Below are 18,628 nucleotides of genomic sequence, written 5' to 3'. Positions count from 1 at the left end.
AACGTTAAGGGTGATAAGTTAAATATTCTTATTATAAACATCTGAATTCATCCATAAGGGAGAAATAAGGGCTGTGTATGTGTTCATAAATGTAACTCAACCCTTCTTTGGTTCACAAATACACTAAAAGACTTTGTGATTGTGACACATTATGATAAAATACAGCAGTTTTAAAATATGAAGGAGGATACATTACAAATGGAACAGAATAGCAGATAACCTATTCACAATTATAATCTCTCAATATAAATAAAGTCATAATTCTATTTCATATTATACTGTATGGTTGATTTACATATAGGATTTTCTCACTGTAAAACGTGGACACATTTGGCACAAAGGCAATGTAACAATACTATACACAATCTACACAAAAATCTCTAAAAACACAGCACTCAAGTACAGTGACTGTTACAATGACTGTGTTATATATTCCCACTTATATAATACCAAAGGAAAGTAACAGCTAGGTTACAATATGGCGGTGCATCTGGCTTGATAATTACATAGGTGACACAGGAGCACCAGTAGTCAAATTGGTATATGTGTGTGCGCTGTAAGTTTCCTACTTTGTGCTCTGTTAGTTGTGAAAAAATATTGTGATCACATTTTGTTTTTAATATTGGTCTCTATATTGACGGTATTTAACGGTAAAATGAAATTTTTATCGCTGCTGTATGACAGAATCACTCCAAGTGCTCAGGACTTCTTGCTTTCTCATATTTACATGAAAAGAAACAAACTGCAGAAACTGCTGTATGGCGAAACAGTCTCTGTCTGCACTTCTGCCCACAATGAATTTCCCTCTGGGACAATAAAGTATATCTTATCTTATCTTATCTGTTATACTCATCACATTGACAATATATGTTTGTTCCACACTTCACATCTGGTTTACCAAGAACACAAGTGCGCTTGTGTGATTCTCTCAAGCTTAGACTTGTGTCATCACTCGGATAATTTGTTGTGTAAATCTTTTAAATATACGTCATTGCTAAAGACAGAAGAGACAGAGAAGAGACACACAGGGCGTATTATTATTTGTTGTGCATTGTCAGAAATTACCTGTAAGCAAAAAATCTCAATGTCTGTATGAGACGAACGGAAAGCCAAGCTCTGGGCTCCTCAGAGTCAGAAAAGACAGATATTTTAGGGTGGGTGGGTTTACGATACAGCTGTGGCTCTTATAAGTCATGGCCCAGTCGCTCGATCTCCTCAATCAGGAAGTCGATGTCTGACCTGGTAGCAGCAGGGTTTGAGATGACCATGCGGAAGAAGTTGACCTTGTCTCCTTGCGGCTGGTAGCCCACCATCGTGGTCCCAGACTCCATCATCATGGCCTTGATCTTTGGGGCCACCTGTTGTGGGTAGACATAGATTGTTACCATCCAAACTCTGCAAACCACAAATATATACAAACACTCAGTTGTGTTTTATTTTCCTTAATGAATCCCTGAATCTGAGCAGTTACTAAAGAGGGCGAGGTAGGAAGAAACAAAGCTTAAAAAGCAGATTAATGAGTCAATACCTTGTGCAACCTCTCCCGCCTCTCTTCACCATCAGGCAGGCCTCGCAGGCTCGGTGGAATGTACCAGAAGCAGACGTTGGTGTGCTGCGGCTGATAAGGGGAAATGGGAACAACATTTGTAATGAGCGTCGATATCAAGCGCCTTCTGAAATTTCAGCTTTTCTTGTCAACGCGTCAGCGATGCATAATGACCCAATCAATCCTAAAACCAAGTTAAGATACTAAATGCACTGTTGCAGCTGTTCATCAATGAGCAAAAGCTGGGAGTTGTGCAGAGCAGAAAAGCTCAGATAAGTAAACTAAAGACTTAAGTATCCAGTGAAATCTGATTCATGTTTATTTAACAGCTTTAGTACAGTGAATATGCGTTCATTTGAAATATATTTGCAATCTGTTTGCCATAACAATCTCACCTCTCCATTGAACACCATCTCGAAGCCCTCCCTGCTTTTTATCTTATTGTAGAGGTACGCTGACAGATCCAGGCATTTGTCGATATGCTGCTCAAATCCTACTGTTCCCTTTTAGGTAGATTGAATTGAAACAAAGAAAAAGTGAGAGTTATTATCATCACATTCTGGATATTGCAGCATTATTGATAGAGGTGAGGAGTGTAAGTACCTTTGCCTTCCACATGAGCCAGAATTTAAAGATATCAACGTGGCGGCCACACTGAATGGCCTTGTCGCCTGTGTCGTATGTGACATCGTACTGTTTGTCTGGCTGGAAGAGGTAGCCAGCACACATGGAGTTGCAGCCTTGTAGTAATCCCTGCAATGGAAACAACAATTTGTGATCATTTGTGTACACGACGGCACGTGCTGTGGCCGAATGTGCAGCAGTGAAAGTGAAAAGCTTTCTCACCCTCTCCCTGACCAGAATGGCAGAACACTGCAGCGGCACTCCCATCATCTTATGAGGGTTCCAGGTGACTGAGTTGGCTCTGTACAGATATTGAAACAGTAAAGGCAGCTGCGTAATGCGTGTGCTTGCGTGTGTGTGTGTGTAAAGTCAGGGAACAGAAGTGGTGATCTGAGAAATACATTGACATTTGCAATTTCATTCCAATATCCATGTGTGAGGCTTTTGAAAGGCACAGTTTGAAATACCTGTGGTCATTTGAGCTGACTACAGATTTCTGATTTTACATTTTTCTGGCCATGATTTTAAAGCGGCATTCCTGCAAATGATTATTTTACTCTCATGTAGATTCAGCACCAAAGGTTAGCAGGACTTTACCAGTTAAAGTTAAATATATTCTCAAGTATATTTTGGGGGGATTTTTGCGTTTAATTGATAGGATAGTTGAGAGAGACATGAAATGGGGAGCCAGAGAGAGGGGGAATGACATGCGGCAAAGGGCCAACAGATTCGGGATTCCAACCAAGGCCGGTTGCAGCGAGGACTGTAGCCTCTGCATATGGGGCACCTGCTCAGCCCACTGAGCTATACGGCATCCCAGTTAAAGTTAAATATGACATCAATTAGAACAACATTGAAGTGAGAGCGATATCTCTCTTTACATCTCAGAACTGCTTCGTTTGTGTTTGCGTTTTTGTGTTTGCGTTTGAATCGTTTGTGTTCATCTTGTCATTCGCTGCCCTCTTGTGGTTGCAGCAGGCTGATGTGTTTGTAAGATAGCAGTTGCATCTATCATTGTTGTTGACAAAGGCTTTTGTTGGACCTGTGCACTGGTGCATTGTGGGTAATCCAGGTATTTTTGCAAAGTAACTTGTTTGAGCTAGCTACAGACAAGTGTGGTTGTCAAGCTGTCCCTTGAGTCAGCTTCCATTGTTTTGAGGTAAGCTACAATATTGCGAGCATTTGTGTTTGCTGATAAGTGAATCACACACTGTGACTGTAGTTTATGGGTGGGAATAAAACATTTAAAAATCACAATAAGAGAGTACAAATTGACCTTATTTCCAATTTGAGGTGTGTTGTCAATGATTTTACAGCCATCATTTAAACAATGGTGGCCTTCAGGAAAAAAATGCGGTTCGGGCGACAGGATATTTTTGTTCTTTTTATGCATTTGCAGTGACTGAGAAAAATAATAACAGTGATCTCCTATACCAAGATTCAAACCACCATATTCTACATTTCTTATGATGCAACTCAAACGGCATTTATGAAAATGTCTTTTCAAACCTTCCATCATCCAGTTGATAATTATTTTCAGACTTTAAGAAGCTACATGACAAAAGACAACCATTTTTACTGTCTGTGACAATTAAACTCAACTCGATGTGCTTAAAAAAAACAGTAGTGCTTTTCTCTTACCTCTCCACTCCATTCAGCTTGTGTCTGTGTTTTCTGGACATCAGCAAACCTCCTCCCCAAGCACCCTGCACAGGACACAACATATTTATTACAGCAGTACTTTATTAACTCCTTGTAGTAATTACCATTGGCCAGTACTTATTACACTGGCTTAACAATAGCTTCACAGGGGATATCACGTGTTTTTTAAAATATAAGATCAGCAATATTCTCTTACATCCACATGGAGCCACATATTGTACTTTTCACAGATGTCTGCAATTTCATTGATGGGATCAAAGGCTCCGTAGACGGTGGTACCAGCGGTAGCGTTCACAAACATCGGAACATACCCCTGCAAACAAAAAACACTGGAGGTTAAAGAAAAGGAGACGTTGGCTGGGCTGAATTCAAGTTGTTACGCTGCTTCTTTCCCAGCGATTGTTGACATCAAAGAGATGGGCTAAAACACATTTCTCAAATAATGCACTCTTCCTGTCTGTGCCTATTGTTGGGGCGTAATTGCTTTCCAATTTCTTCTAGTCTACACATCACTTTGCCTTTGAAGCATTACTTCCAGGAGAGGTACTTAAGACCAGGACAGCGTCACATGTGAGGACACAGAAGCATTAACCTGATTGAAATAACTTTCCTGTTCTGGCAAAATAAAGTGTTTCATTCCTTACATCTAAAAACCAGTGAGTGTTTTTCAGTGTATGGAGCCACTGACAGAAGCAAATAAATAAATTAATGGGGAAGATGTCTGAGTCACTGTTGCTGACATTCACCTTTCGCTTGGCCTCTATTACTTTGGCTTCCAAATCGGCAGGAATGACTCTCCCTCTGGAAAAGAAGAAAGCATTTACTATTCCAGATATTTGCCGTTGTACCAGGATGCGTGCATGTTGCGGGTTAAGTATCAAACAAACCTCTCGTCTGTCTTCAGAAGGATCAGGTTTTCTGTCCCAAAGCCCAGAGCTGCACTGGCTTTCTTGATCGAATAGTGGCTCTGCAGGAACAGACGTAGATCAGTCACATGCTTAAAGGGAAATTAAACATTTGCCGATGATACTGTGATTCTTGTTAAACTCTGTGTCACTGCTACGGTGTAGGACTGACATGCTCTGAGGTGAAGAGGACCAGTCTGGGAGCAGCTGCCATGCCTTTGGTTTTGACCTCAGGGAAGTACTTGTATCTGGCAATCATCACACTGTACATGTTGGAGATTGCTCCTCCTGCAGAGAAAGTGGAAAGAAACTGAGTACATTTAGTGTTTTCATTAAATACATTACATAAGTTTACTTGAAGGTGCAGTTTTTATTCTTAGTACCTCCCAGTTACACATGTACAACTATGACTTTTATGCTGTTAGATTTATTTCACAGCTTTAGTCACATTCGGATGATGCAATAATACAATATATATCAATAAAAGATATAAATTAGTTTAAACAAGCCTCACCTTTACCAACTGCACCAATAAAAGTATGTGGGCTACATGTTTAATGTGTCAATAATTGCAGTGGGGTAATGTACTGTATTCTGAAAACCATTCTGCATAATGTGGCTGTTGTGATATTTTGATGCCAGCACCTAGGAACTTCTATAGTACATAACTTTAGCCTGTAAAACTGAAGTGGAAGTCTTGATACTTTTCCTCAAGTAGTAGTAGTAGCCTAGTAGTCTTAGTAGTAGTAAAAGTTCATCCTCCACAGCTCGAACCAAGATAAGATCTTTGAGCTGTGAAATCTACAAATTCAGAGGCGTAGCGCCTCGACAAATTGGCTCAGAGATTTGGCTCTTACCTGGAGAAAATATTCCATCACCCTCTCTATCAGGCCAGCCAATGATTTCTCTCATCTTTTTCAGTGTCAACTGCTCCATTAGTACAAAGACAGGGGCGATCTCATAGGTAAACCTGGAACAAACCAAAAAAACAAAAGGTAGAAAAAAGCCAAGTGAATCCTTCTGCCAATGGCATATGTGAAATCTTTACCACAGTTGCATGTTAATTGAACAATTGTATATGAGTAATACAATTTTCTCACTGCAAACTAAACTCAATTACACCTAAAGGCAGTTGGGGAGACTGATGGGATCAATATGAAATACAATGATATTTAACAACAGGCATTTGTATGCTATAATGCTACAGCACGGTCTCTGAGCATGTTGCCGTCTCTCTATATGGATGGAGCAGATACAGCCTTCTGCACACTTCAGTGACAACATCATCTTGTTGTTGCTGCAGGGAAATGACACAGAAAACAGAGACCACGCAGTCTCAGGCTCATGGGTATCACACGAGGAGCACGTTTTTGCAGAAAGTGAGATTAACCCAATAAATATTCCAACTTTAACAATTGATGTATATTGTAAACATTACAGAAAGAGAAAAATAACCTGCGGAAGCTCACAATAAAAAGTTGTCCTTCAATCTTCCCATTGCAGGACTTTTCTTCACATTTTCTCCTCTTGAAGTACAGTATATAATTTTTATTCCATATCATCAAAGTACATTAAAGTCCCCTCTGCCTCAGAGAGGAGTCGATTTGGAATTACAGCACAGACAGGCTCATCCATCTTCTCCAGACCAATATGCTTCTAATTACATAAGTATCTGTCTATTCATGCAAAGAACGTAAATGAATCAGTGGAACATAACAGAATGCCGCATTGTGCCCCACAGCATCTTTAGCATATAGACACAAGGTGCTTATATAGAGGGGAAAAAATAAACAAGTCAGATGACACTTTGCCGATGTTGCACATTAATTTCGCTGCATTCATTCATGCAGACAACGTTCACTCATTCTGATTATGTAAGACCTGGATGTGACTGTCAGTCTATTAGTGTCAGTCAATATCTGCCAGGGGTAATTAGGATGATGGAGTTATTAATAAAGGTAAATTACAAGTATGTAAGCAGCCTCCACCCTGTGGTTCAAGTCATTCCCTGTGATGTTGCCAACAACAGAAAACGCCTTTGTGGATCACAAACTGATGGCTGAACCAGCAAGAAGGAAAAGGTCCATGACAAACAGGACTGTTGATATTAGGTTTAAGAATTTCAACACAGACTTGTAATAAAGGTTTAAAATTGTGTGAAACTTGAATTGTGTTTTAAGCTTTTACAAATTTTATCAGTGGTTAGAAAATTATTTGCCATTGGTTCTTAGATCAGTTTTAAGACACTGAGAAGATAAATTGGGGTTGCAAGGTGGTCAGAAATACTTTTTGTTGGTCTAAATTATTTCTATTTGTTAATAATGTTCTTATAATTTCTTATTAATAAGTTTCAAATAAAATAAGTTTCAAATAAATCAAATTAAGTCCATATCCTTTGCACAACTTTTTCTCGAAGATTGGTCATAAACAACATGTTGGAATCTGTCGCTTATGTAAGAGTTATGATTTTTGATTTTTCAAGCACATTTAATACCATCCAACCCATGCACCATACTCAAAAACAAGCTTTTAGAGATGGGAGTGGATTCTTCCTTTGTCTCCTGGATCACATACTACCTGACAGACAGGACAGACTGCTTTTCTGGGACATTAATGAGCAGCACAGGGGCTCCACAGGGGACTGTCCTGGCTCCATTCCTGTTCACACTGTACACAGCAGACTTTAAATATAACTCTGAGTCCTGCCACATCCAGAAATACTCGGATGACACTGCTATTGTGGCATATTAGGAATGGACAGGAATCCGAATACAGGGATTTGATAAAAGCCTTCAGTGACTGGAGTCACAACAACGGCCTCATCCTGAACACCTCAAAGACAAAGGAAATTATCATGGATTTCGGTAGGTCCAAGCCCCTGAAAATAAATACCTAGGTGTGGACTGGTCCCTCAACACAGATGCACTCTACAAAAAGGGGCAGAGAAAAGAGCTCAGATCCCTAAACATCCGTAGTAAGATGCTACAGATGTTTTATCAGTCTGTGGTGGCAAGTGTTTTATTCTATGCTGCAGTCTGCTGGGGAGGAAGTTTGGGGAAAAAGCGGGCAAGGAGGCTGGATAAGCTTGTCAAGGAGGCTGGCTCTGTGATCGGAGTAAGGATGGACTCTCTGGGGGAAGTGGTGGAGAGATACACAATGAGGATGGTGGAGGCCATCCTGAACAACACGGACCTTGATGGACAAAAGAAGTAACGATGGTGGTTCTTTGTTGCAGGACAGAGAGATACAGAAGATCTTTTATACCCACAGCCATCAGACTTTTTAAGTCTTCTGCAAATGGTAGATGAGCTGACAGACAAATGAATTTCCCTTTGGGGATTAATAAAGGAATTCATATCCGTAAAGACTTACCAGTCAAAAGCATTTTACACAACATTTTTTCTGAATGGCTTATAACTGATTCATAAAGCATTAGTTACAGATTCATTAAACACTGATGAATTGGATAGTTACTTACAACCCTTTTACAAGAGCGCACTGGAACAGAGCCTGTTTGACGATGTCTTCCAACCATTTATACATAAATTCATGAGCATAATAGAAATGTTTCCATCTGCATTATAATCTTGTCCACATTGTTCAACTGTGTTGTTGTGTGTTGCATTTATAAGAGCTGTAATAATAGAATAATTGCGGACACGTGACCGGTTTAATGACGAAGAATTTTTCAGCAATTCACACTTAAATGATTGTTTATGGTAAAAGGAATGGGTGGAAACATGGTGCGAATGAGTCTCTGTTATAAATGTACCTTTGACTACATGGTCACCAGGAGGCCCCAGTTCTCCTGCAAGTTTCACCTCCTTATTTCATCACCATTGTTCAGTAGCTTCATGAGATACACATATGCAATCGTATGCAACAGCCCTGCAGTAAGTTTTACTCAACCATCTGTTTAAATCGGGAGCAGCATATGGCATATAGTAGTAGTAGTAGTATAGTAATATTATTAGTTATAATAATAAGTATAACTCTGGAAATAGTATTGATAAAAGCTCTGTATTGAGTTAAAGAAAGATGTGATGTATTGCAGAGCTCCTGTACAGGTCTGAAGTATAAAGATGTATCTTCAGTGTACATTCAAGTCATAGCTGGGTCGCAGTTGGTTGGTCATATGTGTACAGATGGTCTGAGAGGAAGAGGCTTTTTTTCTCTCTCCCCTCCTGGCATTGTTATGTCACAGGAACTAGCATTACATGAAACAAAGACACCATGTAAACTGTGAATGCGAATCAATATGCAATTTAGTTTGCCTGCAGGGCTGAATTATGTGACCACAGTCTGTGCCGAGGCCAACATCGACAATACTGCGGGGGAGTAGCTTCACAAATGTCTTCGTTTTGTGCCTTTTTATTTTCTCGCCTGATTGACAGTCTATTAGAACATGAAGGGTATTCTTCAGCCAAAGACAGTAATTACTGTGCGTCACTTGAAGCGTTCATCTAACTGAAAGCCTCTCCTCCTCTAGTCCATTGACAAATGGAGAGTACAAATAAGCTTTTTAAAGAGTAAAATCAAATGACCCTAATCACCCCCCAGTCTGGATCTAATGCTTATTACTTTCATCTCAGTCATTATCTGCATGACTGTATTTATGGAGGACAAAGATTATTTAAAGAACTGCCTCTGTGTCACTGTCACGGTACTCACATGTTAGTGTTGGCTGTAGAGGTGAGCCACTCTCCTGCCAACCCAACGATGTCTAATCCAGTGGACAGCTGGTTAAAGAACCTGGGGTGACCTGCCATTGATAGAGAGACAACAAAGCAACATAATCCCCAGAAAACAATTCATCATCAGTGAGTGAGAAAAGCCTTATCTGTAATCATTACACTGGCATGTAAGCTAATGAGAGTTATTGATTGGTGGAGGCTGATGCGGCCCCTCTGCGGCCTCTCACCTGTCCTCACTCCATATTTCAGGGTGTCCCTACAGTCCACCAGGATCTGCTCCAGGGACTCGGGCTGGTCCGAGAGCTCCAGGTTGAAGCCCTCCATGCCCTCCAGCAGCTGATGGGGGTGGTGGAAGTCCAGCACCTTGGTGGATCGGTCAAAGGTCTTCCGGACGTAGCTGGTGAGGATTTCCACCACCTCCAGGAGGAACTGCATGGTTTGCTCCTCTCCATTTTTGGCAGGCAACAGATCTACAAAATAAAAAGGTGTTCACTTAAAAGAGTCCTTTCATGCTGTGGGAGTTTTTACAGGTCTTTCTCACATAGCTGCTGAATTCCATGGTGACCTCTGGGTTTCTCAGCAGGCTGATAATTACTTTTACTCATTTATTTTGTGCAACTTCCAACAGTTTTTTTTTTTTTTTTAAGCCTGAAGGAATTAATAGGCCTGTCCATGCACAACCAAATGAATTAGTCTTAAAAGAATATTATTCATTATAAGCACTGATTTATTTATTTTTTCACAATTTGCACGTTTAGTTATTATAATCCAGATAAAAATCTTTACACATTTTTACATTTTATTTCATATCTGATGTTAAATGCATCATATGTTATCTGAAATGGAGACTGCCATTAATGTGCAGCCATCCTCCCCGTCTCACTCACCTCTGGCGAACAGATTGGAGAAATCCGTCTCCGTGCGTCTGAAACGCGCCTCTCCGCCGCTGTTGTCGCAGGACAGCAGGTTCTTGGCCGCGCGCTCCTTGAAGGAGCTCACCACCCTGCTCCTCTCCTCCAAACTGTTGTTCTTCTGCAAAAATCCTAAACGGTTACAAGAAGAAGAGGAGTCCATGGAGTGGTTATACTTCCCATACATGTTAAGAGCTTTTTTTTTTCTTCTACTGTTTCCACTAATAGTTCTACACTCCCATTTCTGACTTTTATCCCCTGTGTCTCCGAAGATCTACACCGCACGTTATCTTTATCTCTCTGTGTGTGTGTATGTGTGTAGCCTGTGTGTGTGTGTCTATGAGGAAAAGGTCCCATCCTTGGAGTCCTATTTATGGGCGGAGGGCTCCGTGGGAGGTTGTACACTCGGTGACATCAGCACCAAACTCCAGCCAAGCAAAAAAAAAAAAAAAAAAAAAGCACATCGCTGTCATGTAGCGGCTGTAAATTCTTATTAAAGCTCCTCCGATGCGCAGGAAACATCACAAGTAGTGCGATATCAACACAGCCCACAGACACAGTGGAGTGGGCCGCGGAGGAAGCCTAAGAGATGAACATTGATCAATAAAAAACCTGCAAGGGAGAATATAGTAAAAAATAAAAATAAAAATTGAGAAATCCCATCTGGAAAATGTGCAACAAGCGTCTTGTAAGAAAACAACAACATTATTTTCTTTCTATATATGTATGGTATTTAACATCTTTATTTATAATCCTGTGTAATTAATGAAATGGCCTTAATGAAACCAGCAGAACGTGTCGGTCAAAAATAGAAAAAACTGCTGCGCGCTGATGCATGACATTCACCATTATGGAGGATGTCAGTCCGCCCTTGGTTTACTATTATTGTCTGACACTGAAACAATGTCTCAAAGTGGGAAAATCCACCCTCTATAATTTGTTCTTTTATTCCATCACCACCCCAGCTGCAGAGCTGCATTGATGCTTTTGGGGCCTTTTTTGTTCAGATTAATTACCGAGATCAGTAATCAGCTATGATAATGGGATTAATATCTAAATGGTTCCTTTTTGTTTGGATGGCATTAAAAAAAAAAATCATATTCGTCCAGAAATTCGCGTTGTTTTCCACTGAGCCGCGGGTAAAGTGATGCGGACCATCAGTGCGTCTGGACACTGAAACCAACAGATTATATCTCTCCCTGTCAATTCATGCTTTTGTGTAATTTACTGCAAAATAAACGAAAAATTTTGAACTTACCACATATCTTCATTCCCAATTTTCTAGTACATCCGTGAGCAACTCCACACCAAGCATCATAGCCTGGAAATAATTTTTATTGAACATAATAATAATCATTAGATGGCCTTAGAGATGCGTAAAAATCCTGCAGTGCATATTATTTATCTTGCACTAATGAATGCTGAAAATACATGACAAGCATGGGGTCGAGTGATGTGGCATGGTGAAACAAAAATAGCTACCGAGGGTGTTTTGGTGTCTGGGGATTATTTGAACATTTAGTCGCACACCCCCGGACTCTTGGATCTGGATTAGCCTATATTTCCTCTCTATGTAGGGCCTAACCGTTCATGACCTCGGCGGGGACTTAAAATTAATTAGCCGTTTGGGAGATGCACGCCAGCCTTAAAAGATCTAAAGTGAGTGGAAAAGATGCTGGTTCAAATGGGAGCATCAGTAGACATGAGCCGGCTGCCCGGTGACAGATAGAGAATTACTGCGTTATCAAGGGCTTCCAGCCAGAGAGGGGATGGGGCACCTTGGATGGAGAAGCATAGACCAAATCCTCAAAAGCAGTAATTTAGGGGAGGAGGGGAGGGCAGGAGAGTGGGCGTGGGAGGAGGAGGAGGGTGAGGATGAGGGTGGGGGACGGGTGCGTGTTGGGGGGGCAATCCCATTCCCCACATCCCAATTTAACCCTTGCTTTGGATCATTAGAGAAATCATTGCCCTGCTCAGCTCAGTGGACGCACTTTAACTCAGTCCTCCCAATGATTTTCTCTTTTCTTCCTCTCTTTTTTTTTCTCTGTTCAGGTCAGAGGAAATTAGATGGGTAAGAAAAGGGAAAAACTATAGAAGAGAAAATGGAAAACAAAGGAAGAAAAAGGAGCAGATGTGCACAGATTATACTATGGCTACATTCTGCAGCTCGAGGGCTAATATTTCTGCATGGAGCCCGACAGCACTATAAATCAGTGCTTTTCATCACATCATGGTGAGAAGCAATATTCACTCAATAGAAATATAAATACATGCAGATTTTAATTTTTTCAAGCTGATGGCTGCTACACCTGTGACATCAATTCAAATGTGTATTCGCTGACAGAACCAGGCTTGTTGTTGTGGCACCATCAGCTGACAATTGAAAGGACTCTGGTCTCCACTACAGGGCCCCTTCTCCAGGGCTTCAATACTTAAGTGTGCCATTAGGGGCAATTTAATGTATGGGTGAATTAACAGGCACTTGAGGGGCAATTTTCATTTTTTTTTTCTTCTTTTTTCTCCATGCAGGCACTTTATTCTGCCAGAGCACATTTTAGCCAAACCATGGGAAAAGAAGAAGAAAAAGAAAAATATGAATGCACAGCAATTAACACAGCATTATTATGATTATTTTTATTGGCCTATTATAATTAATACATACAATAATAATAATCATAATCACATATAAATATAATGCATTTTCGTAGCATTTTGTCACAATTATGGTAAGATGGTGGTGCAGCCTCAGGCTAATTGCCCTCAGTGTGATGTTAGTGGAGCACATCAGTTTAGACAACAGCTTCCGTCTGTCTGACGCCCGGAGGTCCGTAGCTACCGGGGGGGATGAAATGCAGCGGTGATTTGTGGCGAAGGAAGCTTTTGTCAAATGTCTCTCTCTCTCTCTCTCTCTCTCTCTCTCTCTCTCTCTCTCTCTCTCATCCTCGATGGAGATGATTAATGGCGTTGCCCACAAAGTAAATAGCACACGTGAAGCAGCATTTTTTATCCGTGATGGAACCTTACTTGAGCCCGGTGGTCGTAAATTTGTCGAGTTAGGATCCGGTTCGCCGCCGCCGCCGCCGCCGCCGGTGGTGGTGGTGGTGTTGGAGGAGGAGGAGGAGGAGGAGGGTGCAGACGCCGCCATGGCTCCTAGAGACCCTGTGCCAAAGTCCTCACCTCAAAAAGCCTGCTCACTTTTCTCTCTCTCTTTTACTCACCCCGATTTTTTTTTTTGGACTATCCGAGATGGGAAAGTGAGGCTCACTGGGGAGACAGAAACCCCACAGGAATGTGCAGTATTTCAAAATAAATGTCCCTCCCTGCGCTTTAACCCTGAAAGAGATGCTCAACTTGGCGACACACAGACCTGTAGACAAGGACACTATATCTGTCTCACAAGTTGAGATCCATGTGGTCGCCTCAAGATATAAAGACTATATATTATTATTTTTAAAGAAAAAAAAAATCTAGTGGATGACAAGTTCAATCGCATCTATTGATTCACAAAGAAGAAAACCATCAGTGCTCCTAATTTAACCATTTAACACCCACTGACAGGAGCGCATTACTTAAGCATGTCTTGATCCTGCTCTGGATGGATGATGGTGATCACAGAGCTGCTTATATGTGTCATGATCATCCTCATGATAAATGGCAAGTACCTAATTGTTCTATAGCTTATGGCTGTGTAAAAAACAAAAAGAAAAAAGACGACAACGGACCAGCGCCTGGGAATTGGTTTATAGGCCTATTTTGAATTTGAAAAAAGTGCACAGACAGCACATTAATTTGGCCTAAATGATCACCACCGTCCCTCACAAACTTGCCAGTCAAATATGAGCTCAAGGTGAATATATTGCGTTGTTGACAGTGATGCAGGTTAAAGTCACAAAGAAGACGTGCCTCCCTCTATAAACACCAGACACGAGCACAAACAGCATCCAACAGTTTCCACGCACATTTCAATTCACAGATTCAATCCCCTGACCTCTTCTGTTACAGGGAGTAAACCGTCTAAAACACCTGTTAGAGCTTCTCCAATGACAATAAAGGAGTTCATTCTTTTTTCCCCTTTCTGATTTGGTAGAAATGAATAAAAGCCACTTACCGGGTTGATGAGTATGCAGGTGAACAGGTGCAGTCCAAGGCGGAAAAAGAAAACGAACAAAGTGAATTTAGCACCAAAATTAAGTCCTGGAGGAGAGAGGAGGATGCTGCTGCTGCTGCGCTTTTTTTGGTCCACTCCAAAAAGAAGAAGAAAAACCAGAGCTCTCCACTAGATCCAAATCAAGGTGACCTTGTTTTAGTTGAAGTGCCTATGGTTTGCTGACATTCAGAGCGATAAGCCTTGTCTGTTTATTGTCATTGCGCACGAATGAGTCACGGGAGACGGGAGCCTCTACCTCCACCGGTGCTGCTGCATGTTGGTGGAGCAGACCCGTCTGCAGCCAGTCTGCAGGCTGGACACTGAACGGCGCCGCTCTCAGCCCCTCAAGTGTGACTTTCTTTCTTTTCTTTTTTTTTCTTTTTTGTAGAAGTGATGATTGTGTCCGGTGTCCGGTGTCTACACAGCTCTGGTTTGAATCCTGGTCACGAAGGTGGACTTGGAAGTTTGATGATATGAGCAACACATTACGTGAGGAGGGATTGGGGATCGAAGAGGGGAGGGGGTGGTGGAGGTGGTGGAGGTGGAGGTGTTGGGCCACTGGTTTTGTTCTAGTGGAAAAAAACAAGATGACAACAGTGGGGAATCATGAACCTAAACACTCATGTAATTGTTTTTATTTATTTAATTATTTCTCCCTTCTCCAATCACGTGGATGGTTTTGTCATCCTGGCATCACACAGACAGATCACTGACAAACACTGGAAGATCTTAATGCTATCATGATATTAAAATCTAGTATATTCACCTGTCACTGTAGCATCTTATGTTCCTACTTTTCTTTGCTGACACACTGGTGTTTGCTGCTAAAAATGGAGCTTGTTGCGACATCAGGACACAGTGAGAGGAGAGAGGGGGAAAAAATCACCTCAAATCCACAAGGTGGCAGTGAGAAACCAAGAATGACTCCTGCAGGAGCGTTGCACAAATGGGCCATTCCAGAAATAGCCTACTTCATGAAACTAATTATACACCGACCCATTAATCTGGAACATGTCATCATCATGCATGAACACGGGGACATGCGTGGACGTGGACAGGAATCAACCACTCAGGAGATTTGTTCCACTCTGGTGATGGATCAGTGTGAATCTGATCAAAGATGATATCCCCTCAATAACAAACACACACAGTGGGATTTACTCATCAGGAGACTGCAGTGTTTTTTCAGCACTGGACAGCTCCAGTGTTTCTGCTGTCTGGTCCTGACTCCTCTGAGCTGCAGTATAGGGGCCAAAACTGAACTATAGGGCCCCGTTGACCCCCTAATTCAGTCAGTCATTTTGCATTAGGCACCATATAAGTATAATATTAGATGCCAAAATGGATCATTAAGGCTAGTTTTTAACACCGGGCCCCTCTACAGCACAGGACAAGGTCAATCCATCTCAATGCACAGACCCATCTGCCCATATGGACTGAAGGAGAACTGGATGGTTTGACTAATTGATCCTCCTCTTCGTAATTGGTCTTGAAGAGATCCCTCCCTGATGTACAGTAAGCAATTAGAGAAAATCAACAGTCGTGTTTCTGTGAAAAAAATATTTAATGTCCAGGAAAAGCTAATATGAGGCCTCACCAGTTTGTGTCACTTAAATCAAATGCATCTTCCAAAGTTACTGTGGCTCTGGTTTCCCTGAGTAGAAACACAAAGAGAGAGTTTTGTCCTAGAAATGTGGGAATTCATGGGAAACAGCTGATATAGACCTCAGGAATGATTAGTGACCAGGAAATCATTATACATTAATTGATATCAATGAACAAAGGGGTTGGTGAGTGTTTGTATTAGACCAGAAAATGTGTGGATCTATTCTCTAAATCTCTATGATATCTGTTTATATTGTGCCTTTGAAAAATGAACTACCAAAGAGAAAACTCCAACCCTTTGTACAATCAATAGTCAATGCAACAAATGCATTTCTCCTCATCACACGTATATTGTACACATTTTCACTCCCATGAGGACACTGACACATAAGCAGATTTTATGATTTTTGTCTCTCGGTTGCAAAATAGGGGAGTAAAAAAAAAAAGATACAACAAAAGACATAAAAACAAAAGGGAGAGGGGGTGGGGTTGATTTTTCAACAGTGGCTTCATGAAACTGTCCACAAGATGGGGTATTATCCAAACCGAGAGAGTGTGTGTGAGTGGGAGAGGGAGGGAGAGAAGAGGGGGGTGAGTGAGACTGTTCCTGTATTTGTGACAGAAGTGTGAATAAACTCTAATGTGAGCAGGTGTAACTGTCTGAGTTGCCAGCGACTGAGAGATCTGGGAGAGAGATCTGAAATCTCCTCAAGGGAAAGAACATCGCCTGGACTTGCTCATATCCCTGTGTGCTGTTGTAAGAGCTTTGCACAAACACAATGAGTCTGCCTTGAGTAATAATAATAATGCTTCACAAGGGAATTTGCAAAAACAAATGAATACATTTAATTCATGTGGCACAGAGTCTTTGTGATCACTAATATCAAAGTTATATTCCAAAACCAGCCCATTTAGGCAACTATTCAAAAACTCTGCCTCCAGCAAAGAGGCGCCTGCTGAGAGAAGACGCATGCTGGTGACGTTTGACTCTTAACCCAGAGCTCAGAGCTGAGGATTAAGAATAAAATGGGCTAACGTTGCACCGTGTGAAAAACCCCTGTTTGATCTTGTTAAAGCAGCCAAAGCTGTGATACCATCAGCAGCAATCTTCTGTGAACATGTCAGGTCCGTAGCCAGATTTTTAGAGGAGCTGGGGCCATGGGTCCATGACAAAGCCCCCTTGTCTCCCACCTCCAAAAACAAAAAATCTTAGTCTTGGTGTGAATTTTGTCTAAATCTCTGGCCAAAAATGTGTTTTTGAAATCACAGTTATATTGGTTTTTGACCTTTGAGAACCAGAGCTGTATCCATTAATCCTTCTGCACAAGTGGCAATTTGCACCATATTGTTCCCTTGAAGAGTTTCCAATATTATATCAACACTCACTTATAACTGCCCTTTGTGAGGTCACATTTGACCACCAGAATCTAATGGGTGAATGAGTGAATTTCAGCAAAATTTTAAGCGAAACCCCTATGTAGTTACTACGTAGAATACGACTACAAATAAACCAATGAGAATACAGCTAAAAAACCAATCAATCAGAACATTGCTAAAAAAGTACAAACTAACCAATCAGATCAATTTGCCAAATTTAAAACAATCCTCAATGGTCCAGGGCATTGTCATGTCATTGTCACTGACAAACCAAAACTTTTTTCTGAAATTAAAGCAGAAGTAAGCGGAATGTTTGTGTTAATATAAGTCTTAAATAGTTATATCTTCCGACAGCAATCACTTATATAGAGTGTTTGGTCTGAAACACGGGTCTGTCAGTCACTCTGCTCTGCTGTAAGCCGAGGAGAAAACTTTCCTTGTATCCTACAACCCATATCCAATGAGGAGAGAGAACGGCATAAAGGGGCGGTCCTCTCTGTGTGTGCACCCAAGGGATGCGCGAGCATGCGGTGACGTAGGGACGAGGGCGAGGACCGCTAACTCCATCCACTGATAAGAAGTTAGCCAAAACGACCGGATCGCTTACTTCTGCTTTAATGTAATCTTGCCTTTTGACCTCACTCTGTGAATGTTCGCGCAAAATTCAAGGAATTCCCTCTCGATGTTGGTAGGTTATTGCAGTAACAAACACGGGTTACATAAGGGCTGGATCAAGTCATCACATCACAATCATGTGACAGTGGTTGTAATAGCTGTAGTATTTGTAGTTTGTACAGGCTGCAGTAACTACAGTAGTGTAACTGTAGCAGCTGGAGTACTTGTGCACAGCTGCATTCCCTTATTTGTTGACAAGGAAAGAGCGATTTCATGTTACTGTAGAGAGAATGACCCAGGCATATAGGAACACAATCCAGGCATTTCAGCTTTAAAAGTCAGAGATGTTCCTTGTTAAAATTAAGTTAAAAAAAAAAAATATAACTTCTAAATAAGGTTTAAACTCAAAGAGGGTCAAGGACAAAGTGTAAACAAGGTTGGATCCTGAGTGCTCCAGGGATGAAAACACATCCATGGGGAGTAGCTGGTTCAAGTACTCGCACTGCGTTGTATTACTGGGTGTACACTGTGAAGCTATGTAA

At 41.3% G+C, this 18,628-nt stretch overlaps 1 protein-coding gene across 2 annotated transcripts; it reads right to left on the bottom strand.

Moving 5' to 3' along the window:
• Window positions 1-849: 849 nt before the first annotated feature.
• Window positions 850-14,856, bottom strand: LOC146965000 (glutamate decarboxylase 1). Of its 2 annotated transcripts, none has more exons than XM_085764659.1 (17): window positions 14,451-14,856; window positions 13,367-13,606; window positions 11,601-11,663; window positions 10,319-10,474; window positions 9,659-9,901; window positions 9,409-9,499; window positions 5,595-5,707; window positions 4,910-5,025; window positions 4,720-4,799; window positions 4,579-4,633; window positions 4,029-4,145; window positions 3,812-3,876; window positions 2,393-2,471; window positions 2,150-2,299; window positions 1,942-2,049; window positions 1,529-1,618; window positions 850-1,358 (listed from the first exon to the last, which is right to left on the bottom strand). In XM_085764659.1, the coding sequence occupies exons 2-17, from the start codon at window positions 13,485-13,487 to the stop codon at window positions 1,185-1,187; spliced, it is 1,821 nt and encodes a 606-aa protein (XP_085620785.1). In that variant the 5' UTR covers window positions 13,488-13,606; window positions 14,451-14,856; the 3' UTR covers window positions 850-1,184. The 2 variants fall into 2 exon arrangements, with proteins under 2 accessions (XP_085620785.1, XP_085620787.1); XM_085764661.1 differs by having other exon boundaries at window positions 13,367-13,501; window positions 14,451-14,499.
• Between the last annotated feature and the right edge of the window lie 3,772 nt (window positions 14,857-18,628).

This window comes from Trachurus japonicus, chromosome 21 (assembly GCF_045865225.1).
Source record: "Trachurus japonicus isolate A0001 chromosome 21, Traja_1.0".
Taxonomy (NCBI): Eukaryota; Metazoa; Chordata; class Actinopteri; order Carangiformes; family Carangidae; genus Trachurus; species Trachurus japonicus.
This window is presented reverse-complemented; position numbering and strand designations above follow the sequence as displayed.

What these genes read in the sequence shown, in the direction of transcription:
- LOC146965000 (XM_085764659.1), bottom strand. Translation starts at nt 13,487, where the DNA reads ATGGCGGCGTCTGCACCCTCCTCCTCCTCCTCCTCCTCCAACACCACC. An exon ending in TAATAGAGGCCAAGCGAAAG is followed by an intron (nt 4,146 to 4,578) that starts GTGAATGTCAGC and finishes TTTTGTTTGCAG; the next exon opens with GGGTATGTTCCGATGTTTGT. An exon ending in GGCGGGAGAGGTTGCACAAG is followed by an intron (nt 1,359 to 1,528) that starts GTATTGACTCAT and finishes TACCCACAACAG; the next exon opens with GTGGCCCCAAAGATCAAGGC.